This window comes from Polyodon spathula, chromosome 7 (genome assembly GCF_017654505.1).
Source record: "Polyodon spathula isolate WHYD16114869_AA chromosome 7, ASM1765450v1, whole genome shotgun sequence".
NCBI lineage: Eukaryota > Metazoa > Chordata > Actinopteri > Acipenseriformes > Polyodontidae > Polyodon > Polyodon spathula.
The window spans coordinates 2527674-2547581 of NC_054540.1; the positions used below are offsets into that span (position 1 = coordinate 2527674).

Genomic DNA, 19908 nt, shown 5'->3' on the forward strand with positions numbered 1-19908 from the left:
TGCGTTTACTCAGTCTCCGAAGCTTCCTGCAGTATTTTAATGCGTGCGTATTGAGGGATTGAGGAGGGCTTGTATACAGTGTTTGTGGAGCCAGAAATATCTGTGCAAAAACCTCAAATACCCTACTTTATGTTTTTATCATGTGTAGCGGTGATCAAATCTTGAGATTATTAAACATGCTAAGGCTTTATGAAGGCTATGTAACATTGTATAACTATGTGCATAATCATCAGGGATTCTGGTTTTCTGCAATAAAAAAAAACATACCACTCTCTAATATAAAAACACAATTAAAGTAAAACTTTACAGTTGAATTTTCCCATCCATAGTATAGATAAACAAGCAATAACTTTAAACAAGAATGAACACAGGGCGTATTCACTGTTACACATCAACAGGAAAGCCTGGTTAATGAACTTCTGCACACTGGAACCAGTTATACTGGACATATATGCTCATGTAAATGTGAAGCTAATGCACTGGTGTTGATGCATGTATTAATATTATAGTAACACATGTTATGAAGATTTTTTGCATGTTGTGTCGGTTTTTCAGATCTGTTATGCAGCTTTTATGCTGGTGTTTTGAATGCTACATAAAGTCATATTAATTCAAACAAAGAGTTACCTTGCATTTTAAATTAAATTGTTGGTGCTCTGTGGTCATTAGAGAATACAAGAATATTTATATGCAATGAATCTCGTTGACTGAGCTCTATACTGATCAATACACTTCACTCCCTAGAAGTAATTATTCATCCATTTCATTAATTAAAACCAGCCAAGGCTTTTTCAGCTAACAATGTTAAACTTATTTTTAGACGTTGTGGTTTCACTAACAGTGGAGTTTTTCTCTGGATATGTCTGATGGGATTCATAAAGACAGTTCAAATGAGCAGATCAGTATCCAGCCCATAGATACATCAAGGGACTTCAGAAGAGATTTTCTTTCTTTTTTTTTTTTTTTAGCAATGATTTGTGAGCGAAATATAAAATTAACTTGTTATTTTTGAGAACAACCCACATGTAAAATAACTAGAAATGTTAGAAATGTACTAAAATTGTTTGTTGTTTGACCCTAGTTGATACAAGATCGAATGCAGTCAGCATGTATATGTCTGACCCTATAACATGTTGACTTCAGTGACGGTTAAACCCGTGTGACGCATCTCTGATTATTTCATATTTCATTCAGGGAACACGAAAAAGATACAATATAAGAAATATCATAGCTGAAAGGACTGTGTTTTAAAATAATTAGGCTTCCATTTATTATTTTTATTATTATGTATTTCTTAGCAGACGCCCTTATCCAGGGTGAGATGTACTGTTGTTGGTTTTGTTGGCACAGTACTGTATTTTTAACAGAAGAAGTATTTTAATTCAGAACAATTTGATTCTGAAAATAAAACTTGCCAAAAGAGATGATTGTGGGCTGTAACACAGTACATACTTTTAAATGTGGTACGTATTGTAGCAGTATGCAAAATTCCCCATTAAGGACCCAACAGCAAAATGAAATCTAAATGTTACCCATGCACAGAACTGCGTAAAAGGCAATGCGATTTACCAAAAGATTTGACATATACAACTTCCTTTCTGATTGCCAATCCAATTTTAGGGCTGGAACTAAAGTGTGATGATTGGATGCTTATATTGTGCATAAAGTGCACTTCTGTGAAAAGGTTCTTATTTCAATCTTTAAATTATTCATAGATAGTACATAACAATTAGGAATATCACTTTGTAAACATAAGAGAAGATCACCACAACTCTGTACACAAATGAATAAAATACATTGTCTAAAGAGGCTTCTATAAATCTGTTAATAGTAATTACATTTGCCAAATATTAGTAATTCATGTATGATTTCCTGCTATTAACTAAGATATGATTTCATATTGGATTCATACAGTATTTGTAGTTTAAGCTTCTATTGCACCTACACTATCCATTCAGGAATAGTTTCACCAATAAGAGATGGCGAAGGAACATTTTTTTTTTTTTTTAACATTTTTTTTGTGGAATTGATGTTTACTTATAATTAACCTGACATGAATTCATGCAATTAATTACATTTATTGACACGTATTATAAAGCAATAGAGTGAAATGGCACAATTATCTCTCTGCCTGAATCAGACGCTGTTCGGCTTGCAATGGGTCTGCAATTATAATTACTCCTTTGGGTCTTGATTGAAATACCTGCAGCTTCTCTGGAACGAGAAGCAAACACTGGAACACCTGCTTGTTAAGATTGATGTGACCTGGCCTGTGTTTTCCTTTATTTTGATTTCTATTTTGAAATCCCCCCCAAAAAGAAAGTAATTGCATTTGCCAAATAAGATGAAATACTAACCCTATCCTCCCTCACCTAATCAAAGTTCTCCTATCATAAATAATACTGCAAATGCCAGTGAAGATGCAGCAATCAAAAAACACCTTGGGGTGTAAGTATAGACGCAGTGCAAATAATTGCAGATGCAAAATTCTAATTGCATTGCAGTCAGGCAATTATTTTGCACTGCACCCTATGTAAGCGTAAGAGCAATGCAAATTATTCAAAACACACAAATAATGATCCGCAATTATGATAATGAGGCTCTCAATGAGCTCATCGGCCAATCTAGCGGCCGCACTTGCAGCCCAGAGGTGGCAGATTTAGGAATACAGAGAAAAGTTTACTGAAAAGGAGCTGAGACAAGAACCAAGTGTTGCCACATCAGGAAGTGTACCACAGCAACCACCCTGAAGCCAATGACATGTCTCTGCAGGTGTTTGCTTTTCTACAGCTCTTAATTACTCGCTTCTGCAATGGTTTGTGTCTTGTAAAAAGAGGTGTAAATTTTTTGGAGGGTCAACAATTGCCTAAGTGCAAGGCAAAATCCTTAGATCACATTATAATGTTTGCACCCACTTATATCCAGATCCTGCCCAATTCCATGCTCTTTTCTTCATTTCTATGCATTTCAATGTAATTTTAATGGATTAATGATGGCAAAGTGCAAATTCGATCTCTGGTGCAGAACACCATGTGAACACCATTTTTTACATACGCTGCTAAAATCAAACCTTACGGCTGCTAAACACGATTTATGGCCGCATTATGGGGGGTTTGCATCCACAAATCACTTTGTGTTTATCTATATCTATCCCTTTGTGTGGTTGAGTTAACTATTATGCTTGATTTCCTGTACTGCACACCTATGATTGTTTTTGCTGTTAAAATACACTGCAAGAAAAACATTGTTGGACAACTGGTCAGTCAATGAATCAGTGTGCTCAGTGAACTCACCTGTGAGGCGAGGTGAAAATACAATGCTGCAGACAGGTAAGTCAGGGCTAGTAGACTGGAGGAGCAGCTTGTCCCTGCATTGACAGTGACACAGAGTACAGTGCTGCAGACAGGCGGGTCAGGGCTGGTAGACTGGAGGAGCAGCTTGTCCCTGCATTGACAGTGACACAGAGTACAGTGCTGCAGACAGGCGGGTCAGGGCTGGTAGACTGGAGGAGCAGCTTGTCCCTGCATTGACAGTGACACAGAGTACAGTGCTGCAGACAGGCGAGTCAGGGCTGGTAGACTGGAGGAGCAGCTTGTCCCTGCATTGACAGTGACACAGAGTACAGTGCTGCAGACAGGCGAGTCAGGGCTGGTAGACTGGAGGAGCAGCTTGTCCCTGCATTGACAGTGACACAGAGTACAGTGCTGCAGACAGGCGAGTCAGGGCTGGTAGACTGGAGGAGCAGCTTGTCCCTGCATTGACAGTGACACAGATTACAGTGCTGCAGACAGGCGAGTCAGGGCTGGTAGACTGGAGGAGCAGCTTGTCCCTGCATTCATAGTGACATAGAGCTCTGGAGCTGCAGGGCTTGTGTCTCCCCTTTAAAAGAGCCTGAAGACAGAGCAATTTTGTTGAGCTTAGCCAGTAATAAAAGTCAGCAAAGAGCCTGACCATCGTCCAACTGTCACAGTCTGTGAATTGTAACCAGGATTCTAAAGGCAGATGCCAAGTTCTGGCATAGTAACATTTCGACTTTTCTACTTCTTTTGAATTGTAATCAACTGTTTTAGCTCATATCGGCAGTATACAGTCATTGAGTATGTGTTTTAACCAATGGCTTCTGATCTAGATTAAATAAATCATTCTGAAGTTAACAATGATCCAGTAACATCTTCCATAGCCTTCGGCTGAGGGAGATCATTTGTTTCGAAGGCTGATGCATTCTTCATGAATGCTGCTGCTGGTCCTCGGCCTGAAATGAAATGTATCTGTCAGATCCTGACAGTACTGGCCTCTGGAGGTTTAATGGGTTAATTAATTATTACACTGCCCCTAAGGCGGGCCCCTGTAGAGCACGCTTAATGCATGTAGGCACCAACCAGCTCCAGTGGTCTATTGAAGCTTGACTCATTAAATCTGATCTGACATATTTGGAAACTGGCTGCAGGCTTTAACATAACATTTCACATTTCACAAAAGGGGCATACGGTTGGTTTCACATAACTTTATCCACACTAATCTGGGGTGGGACCCAAGGCTCAGTCAGACTGCTGTATTTCTTTTAGCATCACTACCATTATTACTAGATTATTTTGCTTTTTGTGACTTATATTTACTTCTACTCCCCCCACCGTGCTGCTGGGGGGTGATTATGGTTTAATTTCCTCCGAAGTCTAATACTTTTAACCCCCCTGGGTGCCGGGTGGGGGGTTTTGACTTTTATAGGCGTGTGTACGTTGCCCGCACACAGTGCACAGTGTGACTGATCTTCTCCCGATGACTGCTGAGTTAATAATACTGACACCAGCATAAGACACACACACTGTCCACTCTGGTCCGTAACCAATAGAATTACTTTCATGTTGAAGTTGTTTATCTTCAGACAGGTGGATTTTTGGACAGGGAACAATCAATCCAGAGCATATTCTTTTCTGTCATGTTTCAGTCTGATTTTCAATTTTGATTATTGGAGGCATAAGCCAGCACTGTGGAGGCTGAAGAAAATCACTAGAGAGTGATTATGTTTAACATGCTGTGTTTATCTGAAAGAACCCAGGTCAGAAACACTGTCTCCCTCCCTCTCTCTCCTTCCCTCTCTCTGCAGAAACACTGTCTCCCTCCCTCTCTCTCCTTCCCTCTCTTGCTGCAGAAACACTGTCTCCCACTGTCTCTCTCCTTCCAACTCTCTGCAGAAACATTGTCTACCTCCCTCTCTTTCCTTACCTCTCTCTCAGCAGAAACACTGTCTCCCTCGCTCTCTCTCCTTCCGTCTCTCTCTGCAGAAACGATGTCTCCCGCCCTCTCTCTCTTTCCCTCTCTGCAGAAACTCTGTCTCCTTCCCTCTCTCCATCCCTCTCTCTCTGCAGAAATAGTCTCCTTCCCTCTCTCTCTGCAGAAACTGTCTCCCTCCCTCTCTCTCTTTCCCTCTTTCTCTGCAGGGTAACGATGCATGCCTGCATATTAAATAGGCGCTAAGTTTATTTGATCAACAACAGCAAACAATTACAATGTAATATTGCTTGTGTAAGTGTTGCAAAAGCTTGTAATAGATTATTTCCTATAGTATATGTTTCTCATACAGGCCAGCGATAGTCTTAGTATCTGCATTAAAGCATAAAGATAACAAACTCTAATTGCTGTGTATTTACATAGTAGTTACTTAGTAAATACATTTGCACTTACACATCATTACAATGTTATTATGCATAGTACAATGTATGTAAGTACACCATTGTATCAGAAATGGGTTAGGGTTAGATTAAGAGTTAGAATTGGGGTTAGAGTTAGGGTTATTTTGTGCAAATAATTTACACATTAAGCACATTATAACAATGTGTAAGAACATGCACATGTATTTACTAAGTAACTACTATGCAAATACATAGTAATTAGAGACACCTGGTGTAAAGTGTCATCATTATTTCTGTTTTTGATCCAACTGGGAAATTGTGGACTTGAAAGAAATTAGATTGTATGAATTCAGTGTCATGAATGGTAATGCTGATTAAATTGACTCATGTCAGTATTACTTGAATATACTTGAAAAAAATGCAGAGATTCTAGTATCTCTAGCTCAGGAATGGAAACCACACTCCAGTTCCAGGTTTTATTATGTTTGATTAGCCCCAGTGTCTAGGTAAGAAGCTCAGATATGTCTTATGTTCTATCCCTGCAGCTGATTGATCTCGAATCGTTCTCAAGTCGTGTCTTGAAAGATTCAGCCTCAACAGCATGTTTACAGTACAAACACATGGCAATGAATCTACAGCTGTTCTATCAAACAGGAAACATTTGAAACAGTAATTTCATGAGAGTGGACACCCCTGCAGCCGCCTCCTCTCTGCTGGACCCTAGTTAAACTGTCGTCATCTGATGGCCTCTAATGCAGTGTGGTGAATGCGCTTGCATGCAGTCTTTGAGGTGGATAATTCCTCCAATCAACCCAGCAGTGAGAGTCTCCCAGAAATAAAACCACGGGTACAGGACCAGCTTTATACTCCTGACAGAGTGATCTGTCACATTTTGAATGACCAAATCTGTTTCATCCCATGCAAGGACAGCTAATAGGCCTGGAAACCATGGCTGAGCTGCAGTGAAGGTGCAAAGCGTGGCTAGTTACAGTAGCGGAGGGGCTGCAATGCTTTATTAGGTGACCATGACGTCAGTTTGCCTCTTTCCTCATTTTAATACTCACAATGGGGCTGAGATGCATGGTAGGCAGTGGGACCTAATGCACGGATGGAAATAAGACTCCTATTGCATCGCAGTTTCACGCTTTCCAGGTTTTACTGGGAGCTTGATTAGCCCCAGTATATAGGTAACAAGCTCAGGTGTGTCTTACTGCACTCATAGTAAAACCAGGAATGGATCAAACTGTTATGCAATGGGAGTCTTATTTCCATCCCTGGAATAATTCATGGCATCAATTGCACGCAGATTCAAATGCCCTCTTGACAGATTGTTCTACGTTCCTGTTACCTTTTTATGACACTTGCCCCCCTCATGAGTAGTTCTGAGTTCTAATTATTCAAACAGATCCACCATTGTGTAGATCATTTGCATACAGATTTATGAATTTAAGAATCAATTAAATAAACTGAAGGTCTTGTGACTCAGGCTTTAGTCAGCGTTCTGATAACCACAGTATGATCATTTGAAACATCGTAAGAGTTTATTAATTTTCGAATTGAGAAATATCATTGTGGGGACCCAAAAGATAGCAGCAGAGCAGCTGTCTACTATACAACATTGGTTGGACTTGGCTTTTGAATTCTATTTTCTTTAAATGTATTATTCATTTCAAGGCCCTATGCCATAGATTATTGCAGAACCTCTCAGAGCTTAGAGCTGGGAAAAACAAGCACAAAAAACAAAACAATGCGATTTCCAAATCAAATGTATTCAGGCAGGTAATTAACACACACATGTTGCTCTCAGGCAGTATTCTATTCGGCTGTGTGGTTGTATTTTATTGGGCCATATCAGGCCCATAAGTTGCTTTCTGACTTAATGCTAAAGTGTAGGTATGGAGTTGGCAGAAAGCCGGTATTACTGAAACTGGGTCAGTAACTCGCCAATGCAGTATTGCAACCGTCAGAGCCAGTACCCATTCAGACAGGTCTATGAAGACTGGAGAAGGACACAGTAAACTGCAGGGGGTGGAATCAAATTACTGTTTATGTGAAATGTACATATATGTATGCAAAGTAGGTGTGAAGGAAAAATGTCGTAATTCGATGAAGGAGTTTCTTGTGAAATATACAGTAAGGCTGTTTTACAATTGAAAAGGTGTTAATGACAAACTGGTCTGTGTAGAAGAGGACAACACGTAAAGAGGAGAACATGTAATAGCAGTAAGACGTCTTTTAAAGCTTTGGCTATTACTCCATTAATTAATCTGCAATAAATCAAGTAATAGAAATTAAAACAGCGAAATATGGTTTTCAAAATATCAGGTTTACAGAATTGATGGTGGTGTATTAAGGTTCGCCACTGTTTAGATCACTGAAATATGACTGAAGGGGCACAAGCAAACAAAGCCCTAACGCAGCTGTGAGATAATAGGCTCACATTCATCAGGCTATAATGCTTTAAGAAGACCAGTCTGAGAACACGCATCTGTGTAATCCCAGCTCGGTTATGTCATAGCAGATATCTTGACCAGGGTTAACTGCACTGGGGTATTACAGATTCCAACTACTTTGACTGTAAGACTTCAGACCATCTGTCTCTTAAATGTGCCAGTGGGATTCTTGTCAGATAATGCTGTGCATAGTAATCCATTACTGTACCATGATTCCCTGAGCCTGTTAAAATGTACAGCAAAACTAAACCAGCGAGATTCAATGTGTTTCTCCATGCCTTCTGCGCTGCAGTTTAAAGGGGCAGACGGGACGAGTTTTTAATATTTTTTTATTTAGAGTGACCAATTATTATTATTATTTTTTTTTTTCCCAATTTGGAATGTCCAATTACGTTTTTTCTCCTCAATGCAGTGACTCCCCACACGGCACAGACGTTCTGGGGGCGTGTGAGCGTCCTCCAATCTCACAAGCCTGAAGATTAAATATTGTGACTTAAATAGTTGGGGTTCAGTCACAATGAGCAGTACAGCAGATCTTTGGTCCAGTTCTTATATTAGGTGCCCAGTTGACAGGATCTTATGCTTAAACCACTGGTTAAAGTGGATGACCTGAAGACACATAACAAAAATTGCAGCTACACAATGATTGTGGTTCTGGCTAAAGAGAGGTGAGGAGCTTGACTGGGTTCTATCCAGTCAGGTGATGTGCAGTCTGTTTGTATTGCATGTGCATGTGTGTGTGTGTGTGTGTATTTTAAAACCCGTCAGTGATGCAGAGATATGAATGTGTGGCAGTATGGCATACTGTTTTGTGATCCAGTTTTCATTATAAACACAGGTCTTTAATGTATTTATTCAAAGTTATTAATAGAGGCTGTGTCTTCTAAGAACAGAGTTCATATCTGGGGGGATGGGGGACAGGGGAAGGTGGACATGATGGCACTGTGACAGCCTCCAACACAACTTAGAAGAAGAAAAACAAAATAAAGCATGTAACACACAACATGTAAAATAAAACAACGAATTCAGTTCCTACCAGAACTCATGGTGCTGAACTACATCAGATTCTACAGGTCTGCACAGGAGCCTATACTATGGATCATGTAGTAAACAGATGCCAAGGTACAGCAGGTTACTGTTAAATTGAATATGGTTGTTGGAGACAAGCTGCCTCTTATACAAGTTTACTATAGTAAAAGCAAAGCATAGCAAAGTGTAATGAATGTAATAAAGCAGAGCGAAAGCATGGTAAAGCAGAGTGAAAGCATGGTAAAGAAAAACAAGGCATGGTAAAGCACAGGGAAGCACAGTAAAGAAGATCGAGGCATGGTAAAGCACAGGCAAGCATGGTAAAGAGAGCGAGGCATGGTAAAGCATAGGTAAATACATAGTGTAGCCATGGGAAAAGCATGGGAAAAATACAGCGCTAAAATTTTATTTTTTTGGAAGGAAAATTGATGTCTAATCATTTCTAGTAATGGCTGGGAATAAGGTGCACAAGGGAACAGAATATAACATTGCAAATACAAACGATTGTTGTACTGTATGTTTGAACTGGTATAATGAACTTGTAGAGCATTTTTCACAAAATGGAATAGATTCATTTTTAGAAGCCATTCTCTTCTAATGGGTATTTATTAAAGCTCTTAAATAGTTGTATATTGATGGTCATGTATTTATAACTCATTTAGCACCAGTGTATAAGCGCTGTCTTATTTGAGTGATGTTTCAATGGTATGTGTTAGGAAGAGTTTGGCCCCTTTTATTCTGGATGTAACAAGGATGAAATGTTTTATGATTTTAATTTTGTTTTATTATAAATACTGTATCATTGCTATGTAAGTTATCGCCAGGTAGAAGTGCCCTGAATTTATTGGTGAAAATCTACATTTTGTTGATTTGAACAGACAGTTCACATCTTGGGATGTATTGAGATTATATAACAACGACTGATCTCAAAACTGGAAATAAACATGTTTTAATTCAAGGGCTTGAATTAAGCAATGTCTTATTCATTAGATATTTACTTATTGTTTCATTCCATTAAAAATAAAATTGTGCTAATGGCAATTTGCAGTAAATAATTTTGAGAATCTAGCCCATTGTATTTAACCCTTGTATTTTACAATGGCACAGTGCATTTGCCCTGCCTATTGCTTTCCCCATGCTTGTGCAATGCATGAACTGTGCTTTGAATTGGTTTCCCAAGTTTTACCATACCGAACCATACTTGAAGGAATCTGTTCCTCTGCAACTCTCCATTGGCTCTAAGAAGCATGTACCACATTCTATGCAGTTTTCCTTGTCATTGTATTTTAAAAAGTACACTTAATAGCCACATTGTTGGTTTTCTCCAAGTCCTCTTTCAGATCAGCGGACCCATTTCAGCTCATGTCTTCAGTCCAAACCGGTCAATGTTGAGGTTCAGTAACTAATTTTGGACTTGATTGCACTGCAAAAGCAGTCTGGAATGGATCGGGGAGGGGGAGGGGGGGGGGGAGGGGGGGGGATACCTTCCTTAGTTATCGAATAGCCTCCCTGTGTCATGAACCCCTGCCCCCTATGATGTACACCATCCCGAGAAACAAATCCATTTATTAAAGAAGAAGGGTGTAGGGGTCAATACATGAAGAAACAGACAAGGGGAGTGCTGGTGACTCCAATGCTGGTGTGGAGAGATGATTCTGACTAGAGTCAATTCACAGCATTCTTTAAAGCTGAGCACTTAATGTAGATCAATACCAACATGTTAAGAAGCATGAAATAGAGAATTACAGGACTGTAGGGGTGTGTGCAGGCGTGTGTGTGTTTGTGTGCGTGTGTGTGCGCGTGTGTGTGCGTGTGTATATGTATGCGTGTGTGTGTGCGTGTGTGAGTGTGTCAGCCTCCCTTCACACTGAACAGTGTAGCTATTGAGATGTAGTTTATCTTTCATTTGGTGCAGTAAGACTCTGGTAATACTGCACTTGTAGCATATAAATCAGAGCCCCTGAACCCCAGTGCGATTGCTTTACATTATCTGAGCTGCCTTGATCCCTCCCATTTATCTTGCTGTTTACTCCTATGCATGACTGATCAGTAATAAGATAATAAAGAAGCTCTGTAACAGGGGTGGGTGTTTGGTTTTGTTGACTCCTCAATATTGTTGACTGCTAGCTCTACCACATTCTTGTCATGATTAACACCGAGTAAGATGAAGTCTTGAAGACTGCTTTAATAATAGACATGCATGCTGTTCTGATGAGCTCAGCTAAACATAAACCGCTGTAAAACCTTGCAATATATTTTGTCACATACGTAAACCCCTGCAAGAGCAAGAGCATGCACACTGTCAAGATGGTGCATGGTTAACTGCTGTCTTTACAGAACAAATGGTCTGAGGTCCCCTCAGGCAAGTTCAAAGCCAAGTAAAGGCAGATTTAGAGAACAATGATAATAACTCAATACGGGAGCAACAGAACCCAGAACAACTCCAAATGATAGCAAACACCATACAATAAAAAGAGAAATGTAAAGAAAGAAAGACATTTAAATACTGTCAATGTTTTATCAATGAAATCCAAACAAACAGGGTTTCACACTCACTCAATTTATTCCATGAATTCCCTAAAATGATTTCCCTAAATGTTTTTTGTTTGTTTCTTTATTTTCCTAACTGGGCTCTTGATTGCAGAGCTTCCTGTAATGTAAGAAAAACGAAGACATGAAATTAGTCCAGCTACAGTAGCGGCTTATTAGGGAGATGTTTAAAGTCTTTGCCACTCAGTAACTCAGAAACTGTGGGTTTTGTAGTGGATTTTTAAAACAGTTTCTGCCCTAGTACCGCAGAATCATGAAGGGAAAGGTGACAAAGTGACAGACCCTTCAATGGTGCACACACACACACACGCACGCACACGCGCACGCACACGCACACGCACACGCACACACACACACACACACACACACAATGCTACTTCTGTATTTTATATGTATGTTTCACTAGCCCTGGGACTCAGTGGCAAGAGAATAACTCAGTCACTATGTGAGGCTGACTCACACTGAGTGACACAGGAGAAGGCAGGGTGTGAGTGAAAGGGGAGAGTCAGCTGATGGGTCCAGTCATGTCTGTTGCTGTCTTAAAGGGCAGTCACACCTCAAACAAATGTCATCTTTCAGAAGAGAAACCGATCCTGGTATTAACAAGACACTTATCGGTAAAAGCAACATTTCTTGATATGGGTTTCTAGTTTTGAGGTCTTAAACATTTTAAATATCTGCCACACCACCAGGAACACTGTATTAATCCCCATATTATTTTGCTGATGGCTGACGTTTTAGTTTTTCTATTCATGTTAAAGCACTAGTTGTTATTATACATATATATACCTCAACAATAAACACACGAAGCGCTCCTTATTAATGCGAGCAATACCCGCACACCTGCCACCTTCCCGCAGCTGCCTATCCGAGGCACGCTCCCGCCCCCAAGAGGCCGCCTCCGAGCAGCGCGCTCTCAGACCCCGTTGCTAGGGTTTCGTGTTCGTGCCGCGGGAACGCGCACTTCAATCTCGGTAGAATGCCAGACATGGCGGCGGGTCTGAACCCGGAGTGGCTCTCATGCCTCCCGTCTTCGTGGAGTTACGGGGTAACCCGGGACGGACGCGTCTTTTTTATCAAGTAAATATCTAACTGCACTCAAGACTTGGATACATTTCCGTCTGGTTTGGCTCGAAACTTCAACTCAGACTTTTAAATGGTTTCTTCTTTATTCTCTCACCAACAGCGAACAAGGCAAGAGTACAACCTGGCTGCATCCAGTGACTGGTGAGGCCGTAATTACTGGACACAGGAAAACTCCAGGTAAAAATGTTGTCAACCTGCAGCCTGCAGAACTCTGTGGACCCCGCTCAGTGTGCACCAGTGAATCTATCTGCTGCATTCTTTTGCATGTCTAGTGCGTTCTGATGCTTGTCTTTTACGGTAGTGTTGTGGCATTGTTTATTTAAACATTACAGCGTGAAAGCAAGTGCTGCTTAAAACTGAAATGCAGCAGCAGCCGTAGCGTGGGAGAAAAAGGAGGCGTTATGCACCGGCAGAATATAATCTGTAAAGGAACGCAAAAGGCTGGAGTCGGAATATTAATCAATGTGTTTTTTTTCTTAATTTAGTTACGGCACGTTTGGAACGTTCACAGCTAATTGAGGTTGCTGCATCAATTCGGCAGTGTGCGTAAAAAAGTGTGTGTTCTTAGTTTATGGTGTCAGGCGGTTTAAAGTTTACTCCAAGCAGAACAATACAAGCAAGCGTTCCTTGTTATAGTCCCTATTATAAAAAAAAAAAAAAAAAAAAAAAAAAAAAGCAGCACTTAGTTCTAGCAGCAGACCAGAGAGCACAGTTCATTTAAAGCCAAGACAAGTTGAGGAACCAGCTTACAAATGATCGCACGTTAACTAAATTAAGATGCAGAAAAGACAGCGCACAACAAAACACGAACTGGCGATGAGCTGCTGCTTTAGTCTACTGCAGCCCACAGCATGCATCAAAAGCAGATGGATTTTAATAAGACTTGAATACATCCATCATGAGTGCTTCCTATATACCGTGACCACGCTTGTAACATGTTAATTTATGGAAGACACACATTCATCACTGTAGAAAGGGCATGGGTATACTGCAGGCTGCTGTGCAAAGGCATAATGGAAAACAGTTCGCTATGCAGTTTTTCCATCAGTGGTGTACTAGGACTACTACTACAATACAGAGCCAGTAGATGACAGCAGCAGAATGGCCAGCTAATTGCACTGCAGCTACCTTGTTGTATTGGCAGGAGCTACTACTTGCTCAGCCTGCCTCTCTGACCCATTCCCTTTCTGTTTACAGATTTACCCACAGGGTGGGAAGAAGGGTTCACATTCGAAGGAGCGAGGTGCTTCATAAAGTAAGTGCCACTACTAAAATACTGTACAGTAAAGCTTTTAATAAAATAGGTTATAATGCACTGTGGATCACAGTGTTCTTTGCTTTCCTGCACCTGGTCTTGAGGGAGCAGCAGTCCAGTTAAACCACAACTTCTTTTGCAGTAGATCTGAATGAATCAACCACTTTCATACTCTCTGCAGCCCTGCCTTTGGCAAACCTTAAACAAGCCTCCCTGCCTAGAACTGATAATTATTGTGAAACTAACATGTGAAGTTCAGGCATTAGTGTGACTCAGACCCTGCCCAGCTGAACAGGCTCTACTTGTATGACAGCGGATCTCCCTTGGGGATACAACACTAAACCTCCATGTGGCCTCAAATACTTTTAAGTTTTTCTGCAGTTAAAATCGCAAGATGTTACCATCTACTGTGCAAGTGTGGTGATGCACATGGCAGCTTGTTTATAGAGTTCCAACTTGCTAGAATTTAGTTCAGTGTTCTCCCAGCCAGCCAGCTAAGAACTGGCGGACACTACTACAGTACAGTCAGGATTACATCATACTGTACATCTTGCTTACTGCAGTCAATAGCTAGTCCAACACAGTAGAAAAATGCACAAACCGTATATGACTTTTGATTTCGCCAATGGAAATCAATAGCCAATTCTTTCAAAATCAACATAGCTGCATTATGTTAAGGCTTTTTTTTTATTTATTTTCAATCTTATTTAATGTGTAAATAGTGTCTGTCATTGGCCTGCTTGTTGTGCTTGCAAACACCGTGGATGTGGTGATGTAATTGGATACGATAAGACAGCAGAAACACAATTCTGTAAATAGGTTACTTGCCAAGTTAATTATTAACGTAAGTACTTTGTAAAGCGTTGCAATCCCTACAATCCGGCTTGTAACTTTTTTTTACTCATCTAAAAAAAATATATAGAATATGCTGTTTTTGTGGCGTGTAATTTGTATGATGGCTTTAAAGATTCAGGTTTGCCTTTTGAGTTTGACTAGTGTGCGTGTCAGTGTGGTCAGAGACACACGGATCTCCTTTAAGACGAGGGGGTAGAACTTTAAATAGTACAAAGTTTTAATTGGGGCATTACAGCTTTAAGGTAAATTGCTATTTGCATGTTTTTAGACTGTTGCCATAGTGTTTACCTGCAGTACTTTATGTAGTTATTCTGTTCATGAACGTCATCATAAAACTACAGGTTCATTTATTTTTATCATGCAGTCACTGGATGATTTACATCACATGTGAATGAGTGCCTCTCGATGTGCTGTATTTTCATTGCCTTCGTTATGCAATTTTGATCAAAAACGAGCATGTAAACTGCAAGGGACAGAAGGCATTCTGTGGTCTATATGCATGCAGTGCAAACTATGCTAAAAAACAGAGGTTTAAAAACTGAGTGGTTAAAACCTTAAGTCAAATAGACAAACTTTTTGGCAACTTCGTGTGAATTGTGGGATTGACTGTAGGAATTGCAAAGTGTGTGTTTTTGACTTTCTTTAAGATATGGCTGACTGTGTAAGTTACATGAGTGTCACCAAAAGGAGTCTCTTATAAAAATATTAATCCCCCTTACAAACAGAAAAGCTTTTTTACAAATTGACTCTGACAGCCTTTAAAAACGAATGGTATTGAGTTTTTTTCTTTTCCAGCTGATAAAGTGCAGTGTCTGGAACTGGCGAAGCCCTGTGTTTGTGACAGGGTGAGTTAGTGAGATAATGTCAGAAAGGGTGTTATATTCATGTTGTATTGGAATAAGTTGGCATCTGTTACTGAAAGCTACATGTAGCAAATGTGATCATATTCCAGTGGGAATCACCTTTGTATTATTATTATTGAGTTGGCGTCTTTGTCGGCTTTATTGTAACCAACACCACCATGCTGATTTCAGGCATAAAAAGAGGAACAGGTGGTAGAGGTCTTATAAACTGACATATTGAAACATAGCTTAGTTTATTATGTAATTGGTTACATTTCAGTGGCACATCATGATACTTTATTGCAACAAATTTGTGATGAAAGGCACTCTGGTTAATGTTTAAGAATAGTTTGTGTCCAAAACTGTATCTTTTCTCTGGGGAAAAGAAAACAAACCAAAAAAAAAATCTGGTGTTGTCTTTTGAGGCAGTTAGCCGCACTGGGTTTTTAACCAGTGATGTGGTTTCAGGGGCAGCATCTCATGTGCCCCTGGCAACTGAATTGCATGTCGGATGGCTGCTGCAGTATTTTCACTTCATTTTTTTAAATCTATTTATCGTGGTCATAAAATCCAACAACAAGTTTCTGCATTTTAGAAACAAAATGGACTTTTATATATTTTATAAATCCATTAAGTTATTGAGAGAGCAAATTAAACTCTTTTTTTTGAGTCAGTTTACAAGTCTGCGTTGGTTAGTATTGATAGTGTGACAGAGTCTAGTGAACCTGTCAGCAGTCTGTAAACATGATGAGCCACACGCTAAGTTAAAACATCATGTGTAGGGTGTCTTTTATTGTGTAAGATGTTGGCTCGTGTAGTTCTGGCTGCGAAATGACATCACTTCTCTTGAAATGGTTCAGTCCAGAATCAGCTGCCACAGTTGATTTGAATAATGCTTGTAGGCCTACAGGTGCTGTGTCATGGTGGGATTATTTATTCAAAACAAGTGTAGCTGGAGAAACTTGTGCCAGTTGCACTACAGGATTAAATGTCTTTTTTTTTTTAAAGATGCCATTTTGATTGGTCATGTAGTCCCTTGGCCAATAGCAGAACTAGGTAATGAAGAGTGCCTGCCTCCCTGTCAATGATCAGTCAGGTGACAATTGTAGTGGCTGATGTCTTTTCACTTCCTCTTCTCTCAAATACCGTGCCAAATTTTCACATTTTTCCATTTGTTTTAGAAATGAGCGAGTATTCGAAACTGGATCAAAGTATTCGAGTAGTCATTTTATTTAGAATACTCGATTACTCGAATATTCGTACTTGTCCCTAATCTGTACTCAGGATAAGATCGACTGGAATTTTGGCAAATACTTCACTGCGATAGTTTGATTTAAATCTGTAGTAAAAGGCTTTAGCAACAGAGAACTTGTAGTATTATCAGTAATGGAGTAATGTGTTTACCTGCACTGGGAGCTACGTCTTAATAAAACCTGCAGATGGCATGCCTTGTTCAAGCATCTAGTAATATCCTACTTGATTGTGTGCTAGTTGTGGTTTTAACACAAAACATCCGTATCCATTGAGGGAAGTAGTCTGTTCACGTTAGTTTGTTGTAGTTGACAGATTCAACGTTACAATACAGTGAAGGTAATTTTTATTATTTTTTTAAGCTTGAAGCACTGGCAACATGCAAACTGTTTCACATCAAACCCTAAACAGAAGTGACAAATACAGTAGCTGTTCCTCTCTGATATGGAATCTTTCATAATTAAGGCTCTAAACTTGTAATGATAGGATTGCATTTCTGCACAGGGGCTAAAGTGCATCCCCTGTGGACCAGTTGCTCTTCAGCAAACGCGTTGCATTGTGCTCTTTGTGAAATACAAAGGAAGGGCAGGTTCCTGTTTAAACGGTTTGCATGTATTCTCCCCTAGACCCAGCTGCACGTGACAGAGTTCCAATGGCAAAGTAACAATTTGAATCCTGTATTGACGGTGCAGGCTTCATGATGTATTGTGATCTACCTGCATGTGGTCCTGTGTTGTGAAGAGTTGAAGCAGTCTCAGCTGATGCTGCTGCTCTTTGTATGGTGCTTGCTTTGTCTCTGGTTGTGGGTGGCAGTGCTGGGCTGTAAATGAGACAATCCTTTTGTGTGTCGTGGATCATTTTATTTGATTTAGTCAGAGTGAGACAATGCACCAGAAAACAAGAGAAACAATAAAACCAACTGGCCTGCAGTATTATCTGGCTACTCTGTTATTAAGGAAGTTTATCAAAAGAGGGAGCAGTCTTTGAGAAGGGTCCGCTCTACTTTTGGGTATACTGTGTTGGTATGACAGTGTTTGGGGTTTCCTTAACGTATTGGAAATTGTACTAGAAAAAACTGACTGAAGTGTATTTGATTTAAAAAATATATATTATAGAATACACTCCATATAAATATTTGATACAGGGTTAAAATGACAGGCAGGGCAGACTGCAGTACTGAGGCTGACCTCTGTTGCATGTCATGGGTCCGATCAAGGAGAGGTGAATGCTAGGGTAAGCGTCCTAGTATACATCTTACCCTTCCTTGCCAGCTGTGCGCCTGGGCTGCAGGATCAGGAGGCAGGCGCTCCTCTTCCAGGTGCGTGTGGTGTAAAGGCCTCAGATCTTGCAGCTGGAACTGCTGTAGAGCAAATTGAGTATCTTGGGAGGAGCAGGTCACCGAGGAAGGTGAAAGGTGGATCTGGTGGAGTCGGAAGAAAGCGCTGCAATTTCTCTGTGGGTTGTCTTTCTGTAAGCTACTGCGTGATTTGACCTGCATGTATTGTGGAATTGCATGTTTATGATAAACTAAGTTGTCCCAGACATGTAAAAATAAAAGGCTACATAGATTAATAAATAAAGCTTCAAGCTGGCATTACTTTGCTGTTGTGAGGATCATGATGATGTGATTTAAAACCATGATCTCGCCCTGCATTTACCGGCTACTTAGTTAGATGCAGATGTCTGTTGGAAGGCATGGATTTTATGTGATGTTTTTATAGTTTCTGTAATGGAATGAGCTAATGGAGTAATCCAGATTTCAACGTATCAGCCTGTATTTTGTTGCATGCTTATCCGCACATACTCCATTTATATGCAGGGCTGATTGAGATGGTAACCAGAGTTGAATATACTGGTGGTGTTTAGGAATGATTTAAATGCATAATTTTTCTTCTAACTGGAACTGATTTCACAGCCTATTGCCTGTTTTTACACACTTTTAATTGACCAGGATCGAATTACTTGCACACCAATATGAATGAAGTGTGCGGATAATTGCAGCAGCTGAAGGTCACGGTTGAGAGCTGAGATAAAATCAAGGTGTCTTTGCTGGCCTGGGGATGGGAATGGGCTGACCGGTTGGGCTGTAGCACAGCTGACCTGCCTGGCTTGCTTGGATTTAATCTTGGTGTTAAATAGGCAACAGGATCCTGTGTTTGCATTTTGTAAACTGTAGACTACAGTGTGTTTCATGGTACATCATTAATTGCTTATGAAGCCTCTGCTGAAGTTTAGTGTGGTACCACTAAAACAAACAAACACCACCAAGGTTTTAAAGTTTTAACATACTGATCTTTAAATGGTACACTGGAACAAACAAATACTGAAGTCCAGGTGTAGTGTTGTATTAATATTGCTGCTAAACTGTGAAGTCGATGAGAATATTGATGATGATGATGTCATTAATCACATAACATTGATTTTACAGTTAGCGTTACTGTAGGCTTAAACTTCATTATACTGTAGCTGGGTACCAATTGAGTTGAAAAGTTTGAATGGTGATTTGTTACTGCAGAAGTTTGCTTTTCTGTGTAATTCAGTGCTTTTACATGAGCATAAGAATTACGATATTTTTCGGAAAACTAATTCTGATATCAAAAGTCGCGTAAACACAGTTTTTGGGAAAATGTATCAGAATATTCCAAAAGTCAGTTTTTGGCAAACGGCACATAGAAATTTCAGATTAAATTCCCGAAACAAACAAAATGTATATTATGTAAACACGTGTTTTGGAAAACTTACTCCAATTGTGTACAGCACATATACTGTACCTTATTTATGGGTGTTGTGTATTGAATCAGTCTATATTTTGTGGAGTCTTAAGGTCTAAACAAGCAAGCATGACGTGCAGGAGAAGATGCTGATTCGCAATCTCTACAAGCTGTTTCATGTTTGGTTTTAGCAAGCGTTGCATGCAGTAGTGTGCAGTAGGTGAAGAGACAGCCTTAGTACTTTTG

General features: G+C 40.0%; 1 protein-coding gene across 10 annotated transcripts in view; it reads left to right on the forward strand.

Annotated features, from left to right (window-relative positions):
• The first annotated feature begins 12642 nt into the window (after window positions 1–12642).
• The window catches only part of LOC121317994 (pleckstrin homology domain-containing family A member 5-like), a 96016-nt gene continuing 88750 nt past the window's right edge, over window positions 12643–19908 (forward strand). For all 10 annotated transcript variants that reach the window (XM_041254127.1, XM_041254130.1, XM_041254133.1 and 7 more), the window contains exons 1-3: window positions 12643–12742; window positions 12849–12925; window positions 13946–14003. In XM_041254127.1, coding sequence (XP_041110061.1) covers window positions 12651–12742; window positions 12849–12925; window positions 13946–14003 — 227 coding nt within the window. In that variant the 5' untranslated portion in view covers window positions 12643–12650. The remainder of the gene's footprint in view (window positions 12743–12848; window positions 12926–13945; window positions 14004–19908) is intronic.